This window comes from Ischnura elegans, chromosome 6 (genome assembly GCF_921293095.1).
Source record: "Ischnura elegans chromosome 6, ioIscEleg1.1, whole genome shotgun sequence".
In the NCBI taxonomy this organism is placed as follows: domain Eukaryota; kingdom Metazoa; phylum Arthropoda; class Insecta; order Odonata; family Coenagrionidae; genus Ischnura; species Ischnura elegans.
Window position 1 is genome coordinate 66,870,947 of NC_060251.1, and position 22,303 is coordinate 66,893,249.

Below are 22,303 nucleotides of genomic sequence, written 5' to 3' on the forward strand. Positions count from 1 at the left end.
ACTGGAAAATAAGTTACAATTAGGGGTGTTAATCAACATTTATATATTGAATGATGATGTGGTTCATCAGATTCACAACTATTCAATGCTATTCCTCGCAATTACAAATAATATGCTGCAAAATATTGAAAAAAAAGCGAATCACATCGCACTCATCACTGCGCCGCGGGCATTTTTGAAAACTGATTAAAAATCGACCGAAGTGGAAACAGAAACCACCCTTCTATGGGATGGAATTGGACTTCCTCTTTGCAGTCCCCTTGGAAAAGATCATTTGAGTATTGAGAAAAGAGGCGCTTCTAACCAATCGCGAGATTTTGTCCTTCGATTACACCTAGCTTTCTCATGCCATTTTCTGTGCCTGTCGTTGAATTGGAAGAAAGGAAGAGGACACTGTTTACACACGAGAATCAACTCGCGTCCGTTCGAAGCGTTTGACTTTCAAAATTAATCCAAGCACGCGCTCGCATCTTAGAATCGAATGCTATTGCGTACTTCGACGGTTTGTCAATCCACGTTCTCCTCGTTCGTTCTCCATCGTGCCTTCGCCCCTGTGTGTGTCGCATCAGGCTGAAGGAGAAGCTTTTAGAAAGGACTGAAGGAGATTTCAGGGCAACTGAACTACACAAAATGAAGCCTTAGATACTTGATAGCTCGTATAGGCCACACACAGCCTCATTGAAAATCAAATCGTCGATGAAAAATGGTATCAACGATTTGTCCTATATCTTTATATGAAAACTCTTCGCAATGCTTCATAGTTATTTATATGTAAGATATAAAGCCTAGTAATATCTAGCTACAGTTTCTTCGATATTGCCGTGCAAGAATCAGTAGAAAAACTTATAACGTAAGCATTTTAAATTATTTATCTTTTTAGCCATTAATGAAATAAGGTAGGCTGTTGACATTCGATGGTAAAGGACAAATTTCCAGGTTCGACTTGATATCTTCATTCTCTGGTCAAAAATTTTATAAATGTATGTTGAAAAACTAAAGGACAACTGAAGTCCATTTTTCCTAAACGGGGGGAAATTTTTGAAAAACAGGGTACTAAGTAATGGGTTATAAACTAATGTTAACGCTTTTGATAATCGGAAAAACTTCAAATGTTAAAGAAATATTTTGTAAATACATGATATTTTAATATTTTTTTACTTTTATGAATGAAATTAATTGTGTTTTTATTTTACGGGGGGGGGATCCGGACCCCCCACTGCCACCCCCCACCCTGGCTACGTCACTTCACATCACAATCCTATCCATTCTCTCGTCTTCCTTTCCACCACTCACAGTCAGTGTCTTGTAGCAAATATATAAATTTATGAGCTAATCTTCCCAAGTCATTTCTCTTCCCGGAGGCTAGGGTCTGCCTTTCAAATTTTGGTTCGTTTTCACGAAAGTCGCGCGCCCTCTGCCCTCAACCCCCGGAAAACTTGGACCTGCCTCCTAGTCACAAACAGTGGCGGATACGTATGGAGTCATAGGGGGCATTGCCCAACACTGTAGATCTACAACTGTAACTTTGAGGATTAATCACAAAAGGACTAAGGTAATGCGGTTTTGTAAAGCATTGCAAGCGAGGAATGTGAGATTCAAGATAAAAGTAGGTGGGGAAAACCTTGAGCAGGGAGAGCATTTCAACTATTTGGGCAGCACATTAGAGGACAACGGATACAGTAGTAAGGACATCATGAAGAGAAATGCATTAGTAAAGGAGGCGTTCATGAACAGGAAGGAGCTTCTGAGAGGATCGCTATGTAAGAGTTTAAAGAAAAGGTTAGTGAAGAGTTTGATCTGAGGTGTAGCCCTCTACGGTGCTGAAACGTGGACACTGAGGAAAGAAGACGAGAGAAGATTGGAGGCATTCGAGATGTGGGTATGGAGAAGAATGGAGAAGGTGAAATGGACGGAGCGGAAAAGGAACGACGAAGTGCTGGATATGGTTGGCGAGTAGAGGCAGCTTATAGATGAGATACGGAGACAGAAGGTATGGATGGGAGGAGTTCTTAGCGGGGAGAGGATGTTGAAAATGGTGTTAGAGGGTAGAATGTTAGGAAAACGAGGGAGGGGAAGGAAAAGAATAGGATTTTTAGAGAGAATGAAAGGGAATAGGTGTTATTTTGAATTGAAGAGGGAATGCATGATGGAAGGGGAGGTTCACGGAATTCTTCTCAAGCACTCCATGAAAACCTACCTTAATCGGTAGGATCCTTTAATAATAAACTTGATTATTTTAATTACGATTAAAGTAAAGGTAGCTCAAAATATCTTTTGCGCCCCAACCTCTACTTTTTTCTGTATCCGTTGCTGGTCACAATTATATTTTAAATGAACTTAATTACGGGTAATTCCTCAGACTTTATTAGCAAACCGTTACTATAAAATATTCGGAATTTAATTAGGTACATTAGAAAATGGCAAATAAATGACACAATCACAGAAGTGCTGATTCCATTCAAGGTGTGCCTCAACGTCACAAAAACAACAAAAGGAGATGTGTGCCTCATTTCGTGGCAGAAGTGGTTATTGTCCGTGAATCTTCTTCCAAGTACCGTAAGAAACCAAATGAGTTCAGCGAGGATGATGGAGGCCAGTGCACATGAGGACATCATCAAAGTTGAGATTGGCTACTAATTTATCACACTTTAATGGGGACATCCGTATATACAATGGGAACTTAGAACTGCTTGCATTACAAAGTAAAGTTTGGACAGGCCATTTGAGATTTCCGTAGTAGCTCCAGTTTCACGTCATGAATTTCCTGAAAAGAGACAAGGAAACCTTTCGTTAGAGTACTGAATTCTGTTTGGCTCGACAAGTACGTAGTTGGAGTAACACACACCACGGAGGCCACATTCATGAAATTTTTAAAATTTTGTAGACCAGTTACACTAAATTTCCTGCCAGTTTTCGGTCGGGGTAAGTTAAGCGTTTCAACTTCCCCCATTACGTATGACTTTGCACTCCAATCCCCGTGCGCCAGTTTAAAACGAGTAATTGTTTGCGTAATAGGGAGTCTTTCCGTAGGGAGGGATGGGAAACCTCGAAAGCTACCTTCGTCAACGAAGTCTAGCGTAAAAAATATGTACCATTACTTGGACATATATACTGGACTTATTCATGGACAACCTCTAGGACTACCGTAGCTAAATTTCAGCGGTAATTTCGTATTTAAATAAAAAGATCTTATTTCTATGTCAAGAGAAATGCCAAATGATGATTGAGTGAAATAATAGTTGCCTATTCAGAGTGAGATAAAGTGATAACATTGCAGCAAAAGTCATACTTAATCAAAAATATCTTTTTTATTTCAAAGGAGTAAATAAATGATGATAGAGTGAAATAGATCCTATTCAAAGCGAGTGAAAGTGGTAACATAAATGAGAGAAAGTCATTATATGGTGGCAAACCTCATGTTTATTAACCAATATCTTTCATTTATGTCAAGGTAATCAATATAGATGATGACACAGTGAATTATAGTGGCCTATTCAAAGGGGGAGGAAAAGATAACATTGAAACAAACCTCATTATTTACTCGGTGATGAGGTGAAAACAAAATAAAACGTATAATGCGCACCACTATAATTCATGAAACCAACTAGTCGGTGGCCGTACCGACCACCTTTTTGGTGTCGGCACGGCTACCGACAATCTCCCGTCCTCACGTCGGCGCCGCACCGATCGGGTTCGTACAGAATCGCACGACTGCTTGCCGGGAGTCGGTGTGACGTCGCACCCGACGAATCGGTGCCGCACCGATCGGTTTGGAGTTACAGAATACGGTCCTAGTTCAGAAATCTGCCGACAGGAAGCGCTATCATTATGCTTTATTACAATTGTGCAAAGGTTTTCACTCATGGCTGTTTCTGGCAGTTTGGTTGCGTATATATTGATTAAATTGACCATATATTACAATAGTTTAATTAATTTCAATAGTGCTCATAGAAATTTTCAAGAGATTTTAATTTTCATCTCTTTATACTGACACAATTACTACCAACATTCCTTTTTATCTTTTCATTTTTACATCAAGCTTAGTATTTAGAAACGAAAATCCACAATGGTATTTGAAAAAGAGAATATGTTGTGACATACATATTGTCATATTGCCAGATCCAGAAATGATCAAACTCGATTTGACTCTATACTCGCGAGTAGTTTTCAACTCGACTCGAGAACAAACAGCACTACTCGCACATCCCTAGTAATAGTACTATGGTAGGTAGTTTTTTGGACTTATTATCCCTCCAATCTCTAAATTCTACTTAAGTGTAATTATGAAGAGATGAGCGTCTATTTCGTTATTTATCAGTGGCCGCCAACTCACAATAACGAAGAAATTAGCGATTATCGCCACGATGGTTAATCTATATTTTCAATTTTATTTGTAGCTTACCCCTACAAACAAAGTAACAGGTATTAATTCTTGAGGTGCGTGTCCCGGAATTTTGGTGGCTTAGGGTTTTTCCAGACATAAGTTGATAATACCACTACCGCATCGAAATTACGATTCACTTACACGAATGTTTTATTCAAGAATAATTCAATGCACAACATCATTTTTAACAAAAAACTCATTTGAAAAATCAAACTTCTATTTAGAATCATTAGGTTAAAAAAGGGAAATAAATGTATAGGTATAAACCATAAAAAGTATTGGTTTAAAGTATACCGGGACTAGCCGCGGTGATAACTTTTACGGGAGTCACCCGCAATGCACAATCGTGCGAAAGATCCACAAAGAAAAATTGACTAGAGAACTTTCCACTGTTTCACATTTAACCTCACTACTAACCCGGTCTTCGACTTTTTGGGAGTCATCATCATCACAAGGAAAGTGAACAACAAAGGTATGTGTTATGTGCTCATTGTTTATACCTATGATCTTCTTGTTTGAGTTCACGATAAAGTTAAGGTAGTAAGGTCGACATGGTAGAACTGTTCCACTACCTAACGGTAAATAAAAATGCAGTTTGCCCTTTTTTATCACTATTTAATGAGGCGACCGGTTACGATAAATTGTATCATTTTCGAGGCTTGAGTAGAGTAAACTCGATGTGACACCTAGTAAGAAAACCGGTCGCCTAATTAAATAGCAGGAAAAGTGGAAAGTCACATTATATCTACCGGTAAACTTGTGCTTTCAGTTGATAATGACGCGCAAATCCTTGTAAACTGTGTATGAAAATAGTAGGAAGTAAATGTATAACATCTCAAGGTGCTCAGGTATAGATGTTGGAAATTAGCAACCTCTTGCATTACCAAGTGATTATTTTCTTTCGTAAGGATGTTCGACCAATCGAAAAAAGACGATCGGTCGAGATAGAGTGACCAGTCCCCTTGACGTTTAATATTCATTTATGCTGTGGTCGCTGCCGACCCTTGTGAGAGGCCCTGCCCCATGGACTCCAAAGTCTAGGTTAGGAGTCTCCAAACTTTCAAAAGTAATGGCCACATTTTATACTTCCCGCATTTATGCGGGCCGAAGGAGTAATAAATAATAAAAAACAAATCAGTACCAGTAATTTAATTTTCCCCAACAATTAGAGTGTAAATATAAAATTTAAAAATATATATATTAAATATAGAAAAATAGAAAAAAACTAGAGTAGACTAAATAGATTCCTTGCTTTAGTTTTATGCAATTCTTTAAAATCAGGTTTCAGATTAGATGAACCAATTGTAACCAACACACAGGGATTTGTTAGGCGGGTTTGATGAAATTATGTATTGGGCCGGATGTGACCCGCGGGCCATAGTTTGGAGACCCCTGGTCAGGGGCCCGTGGACAACTCCGTACCAAACCATATCCAGGATTTATTATCCGAACTTCGATACACAAATTTGGTTAGCGTCATCACTCACCTGTTTCCTTTTCGCCTCAGCACGATGTTCCTGAAGAATTTCTTCCTTTATCAAAACATCAAGCTCGTGCTCTCGCTTTTTCAGCTCCAAAATATCCTTCCGAAGCGTATGTAGCTCTCTGTTGTTTCCCGTCTCCTCATTCAGTTTTGTCATCCTTTCCTCCAATACTTTATTTATAGCAGCTTTCCTCTGGCGTGAAGTTGTGATATTTGAGGATGTAGAACCCGCCAACAAACTCTCAACTCTGATATCCTGAGCTGCAACTCTGCTAGGCCCTTCCGTCCCTTTAAAAAATAGAAAAGAAAAATAGTAATCCTTTGTCAACATTTTTCTGCACGCCGAATTCAAATAGCTCTCCTCGAAACGTTCTCCGATGAAAAATTTATACGACCAATTTCGTCCTTTATTAATTTGTAGTTCTGTGCAAAAAAATCGATTTCATTTGCAAATGCAACTTACCTTGTCATTCTTTATGAGAATATATGCCTACTACATATTTGTGCTAACCTTTTACTCTCATAGTGTATCAAGCCGGAAGTTGGTTTCAATACGCCAGGGTAGAGTTCACCCCAGACTAGGCGACTGGCGTGTGAATTTCGTACGTTACGGTCAGAGAGGCCAGATTTCGCCCCACGCTACTTCGCACTATGAGTACATTCTTTTAGTGGTGTCCTAAGATTTCCCCTTAATTTAGCAGCCAAGCGGTACTTATAAAAGGCTACCAAGCTCCCCAAATGAACCACAGATGCAAAAACTTGATAAAACGACACGATGCGTGCCGCTTTGAAGGTTATGGCCTCAAAGCAGGGATGACAAATGAAACGGAACGAAAATATTTCGTTTCGACCGGGACGAAACTTTACTCCCGGGAACGAAACTAAAGTCAACGAAACGCCGCTGTTTATAGTTGAGTTTCGATCCCAAAAATTGAGAGGAGTGGGATTGAGAGGGAATAGTTTCGACTCGTTACGTGTGACATACGTGAAGAGAGGTTGAAATATTGAGCTTTAAAAATCGAATGGCCAGTTTGTGTTCACCGTTCTCCAGTTAGTGGTAAACATATGAGTGCCCCATGCATCTAATGGCGGTAGGCCGTACCCTGTGGCCGAAGCTCTACTTCATTCAACCGTACTTGGTGTGTGGGTCGAAACTAAACTCTTTGAAGGTGAAGCACGTGGTCCCTCTGGTGCGAAACATTATCTGCGTTTCGTTTCGTCTCAGAGTTTTACTTCAGTTTCGACCAGGGGTGCCGACTTACAACAAATATTGGGGGGGCCCAAACCGGGGATCTTGCCCCGGAAAATATTGTAAGTAATGAGTTTTTAGTTTTTTAAGCATTTTAGAAGAGTCATATTATCAACATTAGAGCCCTGATAAGTCGAATCTGGATATGTAGACAATCCGGGGAAAATCAGCAAGCCAGATACATTTTTTCCTCACACCCATAACGAATTTTGGAGGGGGCTCGGGCCCCCTCAGGCCCCATGGAGTCGGCGCCACTGGTTTCGACCCGGAGTAGTTTTGACTCCGATTTCGTTTGGACCCTGAGTTTAGCTCCCTAGGTTTAAATCCATTTCGTTTCGTTTCCACATTTCGCTCCCGGGAACGATACTATTGAAATATTACTTGTTTTGACTTTCGATTCGTTTTACTTTCCATCCCTGCCTCAAAGGCATAGAACTACCGTTCAAGGAGAGGAAGTTTTGGGGAGAAAAATTTGAGGAGGAATTAAACTTCTCACTTTCTTAGGAGGGGAAGAGCTTACCCTGCACGGATCACAAAATTACACGTATTCAGGCTTAATTGTTTTTCAATTTGGTGCGGAATAATTTAAGAATAAGAGCGAAGGCCAGCTTAGGTCCATGAAATTATGGATAGATTAGGCTGTGCTATGACGATATTCGAGTAAAACGGTCAATGTCAATTGAGCCTTGCCTTGCCTCAGAAGCGACCAAAGGGGAGAAATTTTGTAAAAGGACGAATTGCCTACCAAAGGAAATTTTGACTCATGACTGTGGAGATGGCGTGTAATGGGTGAGGTTGCCGTATTATTCCTTCCAGGTGTTACCCATTTGTTTACCATCACTTGTCGCATGTTAAACGTGTCGTAAACCTTCACCAAAGTGACGAGTTGTTAGAGGGTGGAGAATTTTTTTTCGCTTTTCCAAATAAGCGTTAGATTGATTATGGTTCATATAGCTGTTGCGTTCATTGTTCTTGAACGTGCTTGAGCGATTTACTAGGAAACAAAAATCGCGCGATGGGGTATTATTTTATGACAAGAGTTGGTCAAGGCAGATGCGCATCAATACTTCCACTGCGCAAGCCCTCAACAATCGTACACCGAATCAAATCCGCTCACCTATAAGCCCAACAATACGAAAGCGCTTATTGTTAGCTGGCAGTAGCCGGAGCACAATCACCCACGAAGCTTGAAGAATTGGAGGTGAGCGTTTATGCTCCGACTACTGCCAGCTGAGCGCATTCGTATTGTTGGGCTCCAAGATGAGCGGATTTGATTCGGTGGACGATTGTTGAGCGCTTGTGCAGTGGAGGTATCGGTATGTGTGGTTAGGAGAGCTCATTCAAACAAGACTGAAACATTTTATTTCTAACCACCTAGGGTCAACAAAAACCTTGATTCTACATAACCCAAGCTGAGGCAAAAAACAGAAGGAATTTCGCAAGGATTTGTCATTGTATATTTACCTTGGTCATCAAAAGCATTGACGTTACCCGTGAACGGATAGAGTTCCCATAGAATACTGGATTGAAAGAAATAAGGAGTAGATTTCAATCAAATCTCGGCATGAAAATGTAATATCCCAGGTCGACAAATGGGTCTATGAACATATAGGTTGAGATATTGCTTACAACTTTCAAGAATTGAAACAAGATATACATGTCATGATTGCAAGCTACGTAGACACGAAAGAGTGCCTGTGTTGAGGCAACCTTCAGATGATATATACACACTTAACATAAATGTATAGTACATAACAATTTGCAAGTTATCTCATTGTAAACAATCATTCATATAAAACACACTATTACATCAAAAGTTAAGTACATCGGAACACAGAATAACTTCTGTAATCTTCCACTTCACCTTATCTACAGGAAGAATGGACGATATATTGATTTCGGATTACATTACAGTATTTATAATCTTTGCGGAAACTTAGGGCATAGTGCTGATGACGATCTAGAGACTGGAAGAGTCTATTTTATTAGTGGCGCCATATTGGCCGGTCTTTCTTGGGCTCATTTTCTCTTTCATTTGTTACCAAAAGTTTCACTCCCTCTGCTCTGCTTCTCAACACTGCAAGCTTTCGTTAGGAATGCATTTAACTCCATAAAGGGGTCTCATGATTGCAAGGAAGATCGCATCAGTGACATGATGCGTTTTAACTCATAACGCTCCTTAATTTCCGCGAATAAAAATTATGTCCATGGCTTCATATTTTTTTGCATTATAACACGATTTTTAGTGTTCGTGGCGCTATTCACGATGTTCTCACTATTTTGGATTTTGTTTGGTCGTTAAAACCACAGCAATAAAATTCTAGCAAATATGAGATCTCGATAATACGCATTCTTTAAAATCAAAGAGCTCTATTCGAATAGCCATAGCAATAAACCATTAGTGATAAACAATTACTGTGTTAATAATATAATGCTAACACATGTACAACAGGAATGGTCAAATCAAATTGATTATGACAGCGTAAAAAAATCATTATAAAAAAGCTTACAGTACCTTCTTCCGTCTGTTTAGGGACGTTTACTCCTTCAGTGCCTCCGACGTTGTGGGATTGCAAATCGAAGTCTTCAACGTTCAACTCCTGAAGTATAATTGAAGGAAATTCTCCGGTTGGGTCTTCTATAGTGACGTTCGTGCCTCCTCCAGTTTCAACTATTTCCCTCACCCTCGTGGCAAGGGTTCGTTTTCTTCTCATTTTTATGTTGTCCCAGGCTTTCCTGAGCCGCTTCCAAGAGCGCTATTTGTTGAAAAAAACATTGAAAACATCTTCAATAATATAAATAAAATAAAAAAATTTCATGTAGCACTTTTGATGCAGAATTTCCATGTTCATTCCACGCGTGATAAATGGCCTGTGAGCAACTTTAAGAGTGTTAGGAAAGTGGTTAGCTCTCACCAACCGGCAATGTACTACATTTACCCTTCATGGTCTCAAAAACATCCATAACACGAGCACACGTATGCAATCCGTGTAAGCTTCAACCAAGCTTTCTATACAGCACAGCACCGAAAAACTAATTGTAAGTTCAACTGATTCAGGCATTACATAGTGGAAGCTCGAATTATTTGAATGACAGGTAAATGCACTTCTCCAAAGTAATATTATTGTGGAAAAGTGAAATTGCCTTTCATTTCAATACCGCAACACTATTTTACATCCGCAGAATGATAACACTTGTGATCGGTTAGTAAGTTCCATTATTAACAGTAGTCCAAAATTTCACTTCAATAGAACTACGGGTAAATTATCGTTTGATTAACGCATGCATGAGTTTATAATAGCTTTACGGCACTCAATCATTGAAAGATACTGTTTGAGCTGTGGTGAATGGCGTGAATAAAGAACTGCCAAATGTATATTTTCATGTAAATAATTTTTTCACGATACGTGGCACTTACTTGGGTGACGTTTCCATGACTGTTAAATCTATCAGCCACCTTCTGCCAGCATTTCATTTTTGCTTGAAGCGTCGCCATATCACATTTCTTAGTATCTATTATTTCCCTGTCCTTCTGCACCAACGAAATTAATAGGTTCCTCTCACGATTGGTCATCCTCTCGTGCCTCGTCGCCACTGTTACGATGTTAGACTTGATTCCTTGAGACATACTTGCAATAGATGGCCGCTGTCACGATTAGTCCTCGCTTATCCATGCACCAACGGAAAACTTGGCAATTCGTTCGAGAGTTTCTTATGCCCGCTGAAAGATTGTTGCGAGGTTACCTCGACGGAGGACGAATGCCAGCTTACTAAAGGGAGCCTCCCGGTCGAAGCAGGGCAGCTGCGCAACTCGTTTTGAGTCCCCCCCCCCCATTTCCCCTCTCCTCTATTGCCCCGTTCACACTACGTTCTTTTTACGCCGGTTAGCCCCGACCATGGTTACAAAATGAGGTGTGAACGCAAGTTACCGTTAACCGTGGTTGGGATTCTGACCACCGTTTTCCGACTATGGTTGGCGGTAGTTTATGCGTGTGTGAACGCAAGCTGGTTAGAAAAAGAAGAAGGCGAAGCAGCAACAAGGTGGGATAGGAGGAAAGAAAACAGAAAGTAAAGCATTCGAAGGGAAGACGGCCATTACTATTGAATTATATCCGTCAGAATTAATTCTAAGGAAAGTGCTATAGATTCATTCCGTAATTAGTTGAATAGTATTACATTTTATACTTGATGTAAGTTATGCGATATGCTACAGTTCGCCGCGAATTAGCCGTTGGCTCGCATTGTATTGTTACGGACATATTTAATAATCTCTATAAATATTTTGCTGGAATAATGTTAAATGTGCGAAACTACGTTAATGAAAATCTAATGGTCACAATGATTTTAATGTTTTGGTAAGAGTTCTTTGTCCCAGTTTAAAAAACGATCTCTTATGTTATCCTTGAACAAAAGTTCCTCCCATACCAATAAAAATATCAGGCTAACTGCTAGTTATATATAACTATAGAATATAAAGTTAGAAACGTCGGGTGATAAGTACTAAATATCACAAAAAATACCACGTTCTCTCTCTTATTTTATAAGTTTAATTCCAACAATATTCAAGTCACATTTCTGCAAGTTATTTTTCCACTATTGAATTGAAGTTAAATAGTTTTAATTTATGGCATAGCATCAGATTGGATCATGTCCTCTGTCAAAATCTAAAAACAATAATTGCTAAGACTGCAATGCAGCGACAAGTGTATCTCAATTCCAATTCACCAAAAGTGTGCCTCAGTTGACGCTTAAGGCTCAAGATAAGGTCCTCTTTTCTTCACCTACATCAATGATTTGTCAACACATGCGAATCAAGGGAAAGTAGTAGTATATATTGTTAATACCAACCAAATTATTACTAATGATCACTTTAATGCGGATTCAATAGAGCAGTAGAAAAATGCAAACCACGCTATCGATGAAATGATTAGTTGGACGAACACATCTGAATTAACTTCTACGTAGCAAGGAACAATTCCCGACGACGCAGGAATGCAATTATTTAATTCATGTGCAGCTCATCGTTGAAAATCTTTGCAATTAACACAAGAACTTTTTCCTACACATTCCCTATTTCCTTCCAACAGGTTATTCGCTCTTGTTCATTCATTTTTCACTTGGACTTACTTTACCTCTCATCAGATGTCGCCAGTGTATAACCATGTCTAACCATGGTATGTGTTAACGCACGCTGGTTCTGACGTCATCTTACGCTGGTTGAGATTGATGGTAGTGTGAACGGGGCATATGGCGGGCGATAATCAGGAGGGGGAAGAACTTGTAGCGCAACGGTTTTCGAGTCTCCCTCCATCGCCGGTCGCTTCGTGGAGGAGAGGTAAAGGGGAAAAGGAAGCGTTTTGAGCCCAGCTCCACTGTAGGTGCCTCTATGGAGGGGAGGTTGAAGAGGAGGTAGGGAGGGAAAGAGCTTTCCTCGTGTTGACTGTGAAGGCGGTAGGGAGAGCTCTGTTTCCAAACCTCTACGCCGTGAAGTGGTGCCATGGAACGATGCCTCGAAGATAGCGCAACACCGCTACACAAGTTAACTTGACAGGATAACGAGGAAAACGAATATTACAGTAGAGCGTTCTGCCCGCTAGAGGATTCTAGGAAGTCCGCTGCTAGAATTGTTGTCACTACGCGCGCATTAACATCAGATTTCAAAATCGCCACTCGCGGCGCTACCATTCATCTATATCCACTTTTCAATAGAAAATGCACAGCAGAAATATGTAACTCAATCATATAAACCGTACATTTAAAGATGCGATTGTCAACCAAAAAAAGACCACTTCCACTAAGGTTAATGGCGAAAGTCAAACTGAAAGAGATACCACTGTGTAGTGGCGCCGCCGAATAAAATGCGCGCAAAATGGTAATAGGCATAGTGCTCAACCGCCATGTTCTTGGGCCTCTTTTTATGGGATACCATAAGCTGGTGCATAGGCTATGAATTAGGTCTTTTGGTGGGTAAGAACCAGGGACTATTGAAGGAAACACTACTCACACGGCCAGTGGCGCCGACTCCATGGGGCCTGAGGGGGCCCGAGCCCCCTCAAAAATTCGTCATGGTTGTGAGGAAAAATGTGTCAGGCTTGTCGATTTTCCCTGGATAGTCCAGGATAGTCCAGATATCGAGATTCGAGTTATCAGGGTTTTAATGTTGATCATATGACTCTTCTAAAATGCTTTAAAAACTTAAAACTCACTGCTTATAAAATTTCCCGGGTAAATTCCCCGGTTTAGGCCCCCCAGTATTTTTTTGCAATTCGGCATCCCTGCACACGACCTAAACCCCGCTGTCTGTAATGAAAAAAAGCGCGTCGGTTGTCACCCAAGGAAATGTCAAGCAGTCAATATGTAAATAGAAGAACTAATACGTTTCAAACTATCTGACGTATGAAAATACTCCTGCCTTGTTTTGAGTGACGGAAAATTATGTCTTCGGAAGTAAATGTTTATTTTTTTGGTGGATAAATAAAGTGGTGTGGATATCATAACGTTTTCTCTTTTTACTTGGCTTAAATATCAAGTTATTTGCTCATTTTCCGGTATTTTGACAGGAAGCCATACAAATAATACTGCATCACATTTCTTCTCAGAAACGCAGTGGTATTACTATTACTATTACTCGGTATTCCCATCGATATTTTTTAAACGTAACACACCAGTTCCCCTCAAGTTTCACTACTTTTTTACCGATTCCAGAGATAGAAGGTATAAAATATATATTATAAGTTATATTGGATACAACATGTTACTTTTTTCTAGCTATCATCAATTACCAGTTTCTTTGTGCACCTATATATTGAGTTATAAATGGCATAAACATGTGCATTGCCTTCACTTAAGTTTTTTTTATTTTAATAATATGAACTTTTTCTTTCTTTACAGGTAAGTAGCCTTCATCTACTGGTCGATCCTTTTTCATTCTGCTGCACAAGACCTTTGCTGATTCTGCCAGTAGTAAGTTTATTTTTTTTCAACGTTATCTGACTCAGATTTTTTGTTTCCCTTCATTCGACAAATTTGGTACGTTTTCGATATTTTTCAATAATAAGTGCAAATGATTTGCCATTTGATTAAACGGAATGAAGGTAGCTTTTGGTGGATAGACTTTGTATGACACCACCGGACGTAAGCGTTTTTGCTATTCTTGTAGGCGTATTTGCTTTCTTACCTGAGATCCATAATTAACACCGCACCTTTTTTTCCGTTTTTCTCAATCAATTTTTGCACTTCATGCATTGAATTGGCCTACTGTCTAAAGACATATTTATGTTTATGTGCTAGATACTTTTGCCACGTTCACTGTGTCACAGAATGGAGCCATCCAATCGATACGTTACAGTTGTAATGGGATATGATGGGTTTATTATGACCACTCATACCTTATTTTGAAAAAAAAATTTTCTGCGAATTCTTTTATTCTTTTTTGCTTTCAGTAAATATGGTTCGTTATCAATATTATCAATTATAAAGGCATATGGTTTGCAATTTGATAAAATTCATTTCCGGTGACTTTTGCCGAGTACACTATCTTTGACACCAACTGACTTAAGTGATTTTGCTATGCTTGAAGTTGTATGCACTTGCTTGCCTGTGATAATGAAGTTTTTAAGGTTTCAGATTTATGATTATGTACCTACGTATATTATTTCCTGTACCCACCTTCGGTGAATCATGAATTCTGCTTATTTATTTTTCTTTTCACTATTATACGTAGGGTAAAGAGAAGGAAATCGGACTCTCGTAGAATATAAGTTCGGCGAGTCTCCGTATTTTGCCGGATACAAATAAAATTAAATGAGATAATAATTTAATACTATTAGCCGTTTACCAAATTTTGAAATAAATATTTGAATTTTTATGGTTTTTCTGTTCATCCATAAATATCCACCTTTATTGAGATTGAGTCTTCTTTCAGACTTGCCTTACAGAAGATTTGTTTTCTGGCGTAGTCGGAATTTGATGACAAAATTTACCATGTACACTGGGATATAGATTATCTTTAATCACCTATGCGCCGAGTTCATCCTTATTTTAAGAATGTATTGGGTAATATATCTTCATTGTTATTTTAAACGGATTATATGTAGTGACCGAACTAAAACGTAATCGAGTAAGCATGCGTTCATATATCATTGCTCCAAGTAAAGGTATGGATCTCATTTGCGTGATGGAGGGTTTTATCACATTCTATCAGAGGGTTTTACATTTAAATGGAATCCCTTTGCTGGCGCAACGTCTCATTTCAATATCATCATGTTTTTCAACTATGAGATTAAAGAATAACAAATTTTGTGGAAGCCCTTGAATTTTTATCGATTTATACAAAAAGCAATATTAATAAAAATAATGCTTCAAAGCAAGAATATGTACTGTATCGATAAAGCTGTGATCTTTGTGATCTTTTTGATCTCTTTTTACTTTCCAAAGAAACATTTCAGGCTTACCTTCAAGTATTTAGTGAAAGTGTAAACTTTTCCTTTCCTGCAAGCGGAATTCTTACATGGAGACATCACGAGAGAGAGATGTTCGGAATCTAAATGCCAATGTAATATTCTCAAACCACACAGGTAATGTAGGAAAATTATCGCGGCTTTTTTCTCCATAGATAATGGCAAGTAAAGATTTGGCTCAGCATAACTTGCCTCGAGCAAGAGGTTTACTTTGAAATTGATGAACAATCTATCAAGCTTGTACCGAATCGACTTGGGCCTTTTGTATGTAGTCCCCTTGATTAGTCCAGTGAATATTACAAAAGAGGAACCTCAAGTTGGCCTCTTAATATGTTGTCGCCCACCACGCATTTAACTCTTCCGTGACCGTGCGGGGTAACTCAGGTACCCCGCAAATAATGCTAATGTTGTATATTTTTTTTATTTTTCCCCCCGTTATTTTTTGTATTTTTGCTGAACCAATGTTTCGTTATTTCGGTGACGAATATTTTTTTTACATTTAAATTGTTTTTGAAAATTTCAATTTTTGTGACGGGGTGACTGAGTTACCTCGTACAGCTGTTGGTAGTAAGAAAAAAACCTTATTTATTATTTGAGTGCCAGGATAAAAGTCGAATACAATAAATTTTATTGGCTATGTACCTTTATAGCTTCAATGACGCCAATGTTCTACATGATGGCACCTTTTGTCCTTGTTTTTTTTTCATAGTATGTTAGTCTATGAACAGTTACAATAGAAAAATATGAAAGATTCTTCCCATTTCGCACAAAATCAATGTTAAAACCTAAATGAAGCCTACAATGTTTTTATAAATTATGCAAAACAAGATAATATACCATTGAAAAAGAGACCATGGCGTTCAAAAATAGAAACGACTAAAATACAACATTTATTACTATATATGATTTATAAATGGGGTACTTAAGATACCCCAAACAGTCATTAGAGTAAACAGATTACCCCAAACAGTCACAGTAAACAAACAGAAAGTTTTCGATGCACAGTCACGGAAGGATGAGATGGGTTTTACGAACTTCACCAATCGCTTCGACGACGGACAAAATGGCCCAAGCTTCACGGGGAAATAAGATATAATTTGAGTTGCAAACGCAAATTTATATACGTGATGATGTGATCTTTATCATTCATAACTTTTCAATACTATTCCTCGCACTTGCAAACATTATACAGCAAAATATTGGAAACGTAGGGGACCGCATTGCACTCATCACCGCGCCGCGGACATTTTTGAAAACCGATTAAAATGTGACCGAAGTGGCAACAGAAATCAGTCTTTTATGGGATGAAATTGGGACTCATCCATGCAGCCCCCTTGATTAGTCCAATGGGAAAACAAAAAACAGGGATTGAATGTGTTAGGAAACTGTCGTCTTTCTCGTAAGCCTCTCGTTCCATTGGAACGCCTGTGTTATGCCGTAGTGCGCTGCCGACCGGTGGCCAGGCGAATGCTAGAAAGAACGACTCGCATTGAAACGCTTGTCAGGTTTATGGGTTATCCATCGACGTTCCCCTGACGCGCAATTAGAAAGCTTCGATGTATGCGGGCGATTTGCAAATGAGGGCCTCCTATCCAAACACAATGGATCGCAAACAGAGACATTAGAATAGCGTTTGCCAGCGCGTGAGTCTGATACCGATAAACTGGCCCTCGCTTTGCCCAGAGATTGATCTAATCAAAGGTGGGTGTTGCGATAAAGACCCGGGCTTAGCCTGCATATGCGAATTTGAAGTACATACTTAGGCCACATGCTACTGTAATATATTGTTTCGCTTCAATTGAAGACAAGGGTGGGCAATAGGAGGCAGCTTACTATATTTTTTCGTGATATCTTAGTTGCTGGTTACCGACATGTTCAAATTGATGCTAGGTATAATTTTAGACTTCAGATAGGCATTTGATAAGGATTCGTATTTAAAGGTGATTCAAAATTTCGAAGCATACGGTGTAGATAAGCACGTACTAACTCAGATCAAGAATTTCTTAAACGATCGTGAACAGAGGGTTGTTTTCGATGGAGCTAGCTCGGATACTAGTCATCAGGAGTACCTTAAGGAAGTGTCATAGGTCCTTTTTTTCCTTCTTTACCGTAATCGCATTACCATCGTATTACGGGAAAAACCCATCTGTATTCAGGGTATTATGTAAATGTAAGGGACAACGTTTTCTCTTGCAAGTTTTAAGTAATGAGAAACGTAATATCAAATTTAAGTTAGCAAATGCTTAGGTATATGGTACTTCTGTGAGATTTTGACATACATCCTCACATTTTTACAAAAGGAAAACGCTAATGAACGTCGTCAGGAAAATGAGACATAAAGCAATGAAAACCGTTGCCTGAGCAATCACTAGATCATATTTATATAAGCAGTTAAGTACTAAATCAAGCAGCTTTGCAGAGATTCTTTTGCCGGTAAAAAATAGTTAATCTTTAAAGCACACCTCCGGAGATTTTCTCATATCCTTGGTAAGTCGGAGTTTAAAGTGTTTGAATAAAATTAGCTTTTGGAGATGCAACGTCAATCTCATGACAAACTTTGGATGAACTAAATGTCGCGAAGAGCAGACATGGCTGAGGAAGTTCGTTATAAATGTTTTGAATATTCATGACAAGCGCACGAAAAATATTCAACCTTTATGATTCATAACATCCAAAAATATTTTCATCATTATTTGACAAGTAACCTGTTCCGGTAACTGATTTCTCTTGCCTCCTTTGGAAATAACAACATGGTTTGACTCCAAGGAATTTGCTTTGAATTTCATAGACATCCATCCTAGCTATCATTACTTGCTTTTGTGATGACAAGAAGTGTCCAAGGCATTGTCGTTCATAAAGACATAGTTTTCGATGCTTTGAATATCTTATCTAACTATATATTATGTGAATATCTTGAAAGTTAACTTTTTATCAATGAAACTCGGATATGCGATTTAAGACAAAAGTTGTTGTGTTTACCTCTAAGTTTCTTGTATTATTTCCAAATTATTTTAATACTTTATTACAGCGATTTACAAACAATAACCCACATTGCTCCTTCAAAATAAAGTGTAAGTTTTTACCCGTGGAACCTTCTAAATATAACGAGGAAAAATTTGAAGTTATCTCTCGAAATAAAAAAATAAAGTGGAAGCCTGACTACATTTTTATTTATTACGAGAATTCTATTAAAATATAAAAAAAACTTTAAGCTAGAATGAGAGATAAATTGAAAATTTCATGTTGAATAGCCAGACCGGGAAGCATTGATACTGACATAAGAAGCTAATTCCATCTAGAAAGAAATTCCGACTGAAAATCTCATTCTTCTATTGTTCGCTAGATACGTTTTGACGGTAATCAGCTTCGCTGAGTGCCTAAGCGTTTCCCTCTTTAGTGCCTAATCGAATTTCCCAATATGGCGAACAAATATGCTTCGATGAAATTCAGCGCTCTAAATATATGACCGGGGGACGACAACCCCCAACCCGAACCCCTGTTATTTCCATTCCATCGCCCCAAGACAAATGTTTGTCCTTAAAGGGGACCGCTTGGAGGTTCTGGGAAGGAGGAGAGCGCATGATGGAGAGTGACTTAATAGAGATCCGTCTGCGAGGAAAACTAAAGGAAGACAAATGGGGATATTACTGAGGGAGTGGGTGCAGTTACACAAGGCTGCGGGACTCTCTCGGGTTAAGAATGCATTGTTGCCGTGCGGTATCCGCGGCGTGTGACCTACTACTACCTGTTCTCCACCTGCTGTGTTTTTTTCCTAGCCGAGGCTTTTTTATGATTCACTTGCGGGCCACCCGGCTTTTCTCGGGATGGGTAGTGCCACAAATATAACAAGAGAGGGTCCTCAAGTCGGCCTCTAAATATATTGTCATCCACCGCGCATTTGAATGGGTTTACAAAAGTCGCCACCCGCGTCGCTGACGGACAAATTGATCCGAGTTTCATGGGGAAATAAGGTAAAATTGTGGGTGCTAACCGAAATTTATATACACGACGATGTGATCTATAAAATTAATAAAAGCTCAATGTTATTCCTCGCAATTACAAACATTATAATTTAAAATATTTGCAAAAATTTACAATATTGCTCTCATCACCGAACCGTGGCCATTTTTGAAAACCGATTTAAATGCGACCGAAGTGTCAACAGAAATTAGCGTTACATGGGATGGAATTGGGACTCCTATATGCAGTCCCCTTGGATAGGGCACAGAGAAGTGAAAAACTTGGAATTCACGGTCAGACGGCAGGATTTTAAGGTAAAGGAACAAATTAGTAGTGATGATGGTGTATTTGTCACAGCAAAAAATGGAATAAACGATTTCTGTATATCGCGCACGAGATCAGCTTATACCCAGCTCCACAACATTGATCGTTATGTGTCCGTACGTGCGTAGACTAAAAACGTCGTGTGAACGAATACTCCATCAAAAATATTTACACCGAGAGGCATAATAGATAAGTGTACAATCCTTTGAGCTATATTTTCCAATTGAGTGTGTATAGGGGTCCGCCTATCCGGCAGAATGTACAACCACAGACGTTGTATGACATGACGTTAAAATCGGTAGTAAGAAAACGACGTAAAGGATGCGTAGAACACAAGCAGACGTAAAACTACGGCCTTTGGGAGTATGAGATACACCTATGCTATGATAACTTTGTTTGAAATCCGTGCAGCCGTATGGAAAGGCATAGCGGACAGGCAAACAGACATCCTCTTTTATACTTATAGATTTTCTCTTGGGCGATGGAAAATTATGCCATTGTATAAGTTTTTATTTTTAGTGGATGAATGAAGTTGTGTGGATATCATTAATTTTTTATTTTAAATTGGGTTTAAATACGAAGTTATAATTCTCATTTCCCGGTATTTTGACTGGAATCCACATAAATAATTTTTAGTGTCTCACAATTCTACTTTGAAAAGTAATGGAGCGAGTTTGAATATTTGCATCGCTATTTTTCAAACGAAAAGTGGTAGTTCTCCTTTAGTAGGTACCATTAGTTTAGTACCGATACCAGGATAGTACCTGTAAAATATTTAAGGGAAATTATGCTGGATGTATCATTAATATTTACTTGCTATTGTCGAGTAGTGGGTTTTTGTGTGGTAACCATGGCGTGTAACCAACTAGTACCTTTTCTGCACTTGCTGTTTGTTTCCTAGCCGAGTAATTTATTTTGTCTTTTGTAATATCCTTTTCTTTCTCTGGTGCCACCCTAATGCAATTTACCACGTCAGTGAGATCTTGATTTCTTATTTCAACTTCATTGCCGGACAGTTTGACGTTGGAAAAAAATTGCGACCTTTCCAAACTGGATTGAATAGGAATGAAAAATGAAGGATTGTTTTGAGGAAAAGGTATGTGTCTGTCCTCGCTTATCCTCTTTGAGGAGAGGAACGAATGATTTATTCGTATGAATTGGAGCAAATTAATTCAATTTGCAAACAATTGTAGTCCATGGACATGAGATTCAAACAGCATGTCTTCCGTCAGAATTCCATCATCTTGATCTTAAGGTTTTTTTCACTGTAGTCAAGCACCTTTTATCATTGCCATCTTCTTTCTATTTATTCCTGATGCACAAAGGCAAAATTGGTACTCGAATTTTAATGTACCCGTATATAATATATTATATTTTATAATATTTGTACAATGTCCAAAGATCTTACGGTAAGATCTTTGATTTTTCCGGCGTATCAGGTGAAGAAAGCATTCTCGGGTTCTCCACGGGGTATTTGACTGCATGCTCTGCGATTCTTTGAAGAAAGACTTGTACTTCATCCTCAGGGGATCTTCTGAATGAAGATCACTTACACGGATCCCCAATTTGGAAGATCCCCTGAGGAAGAAGAACAAGTCGTTCTTCGAAACTTCGGGAGAAATGCAGGCAATTACCATGTGGAGAACCCGAAAATCCTATTTGTACCATGTATTTATACCATCAAAACCATCAACCATGAATTTTCATCGTTATCAACAGTCAACAATCTCACGATTATTTTTACACTTCCAATTTAATCTCCTATTCGATAATTTTAGCTGAAATTATTCTTATGTTGAGCATCCTCCATCGTCTCTCCTATTCTTATTTTCCCGTTCCTCTCTATTAATTCTCCTTCAGCAATTTTCCATATCAGGCTAACCACATATCTTATGATGTGGCCGAAGATGAAGATATCCCTTAGGATTTTCAAAAGACATCTCTCCTCTTCGTAAAGGGTTGCACGGTACATTAATACGTGCAAGTTAATGTGTAAATGTATGAACGCGTGATTGAACTAAAAAATGAACCGTGTAAACCCCCCAACTTCTGCGAACACATTAACAGAAAATAAAACCTGGTCTGACTTGGTTCAAGCATCCGTACATGTTTCATTCCGACCCACCAAAACCATTCATGCCATCGTACATTAACTCGTACGTGAAAGTGTATCGTGTAAACAGGTCTTTACGAGCGAAGGACTTCTGAAAATCCTAAGAACTTCGACATTACTCACACCATCCATCGATTTCCATTTCGTCATTCCTTCCATGATGAAACATAGTGGTTATCTCCACACTCAATATCATATCATCCTACCTGGGTTAGGGCAGCTCAGTGTCATCTTCTTGCTTGGATTTTATTACAGTGTTTCATTATTAACATTAACAACCTCAAAAAAGTCACGCCTGAAACAATTTCTTGTATTTCTCTCGATATCAAAC

At 38.9% G+C, this 22,303-nt stretch overlaps 2 protein-coding genes across 2 annotated transcripts in view; one reads left to right on the forward strand and one right to left on the reverse strand.

The window, feature by feature from the left end:
• Positions 1 to 22,303, forward strand: part of LOC124160929 (TLD domain-containing protein 2) — a 962,297-nt gene that overhangs the window by 309,430 nt on the left and 630,564 nt on the right. The window lies entirely within an intron of this gene.
• Positions 2,368 to 10,891, reverse strand: LOC124160930 (myb/SANT-like DNA-binding domain-containing protein 3). Its single transcript, XM_046537066.1, has 4 exons — positions 10,535 to 10,891; positions 9,632 to 9,872; positions 5,872 to 6,155; positions 2,368 to 2,764 (listed from the first exon to the last, which is right to left on the reverse strand). The coding sequence occupies exons 1-4, from the start codon at positions 10,742 to 10,744 to the stop codon at positions 2,696 to 2,698; spliced, it is 804 nt and encodes a 267-aa protein (XP_046393022.1). The 5' UTR covers positions 10,745 to 10,891; the 3' UTR covers positions 2,368 to 2,695.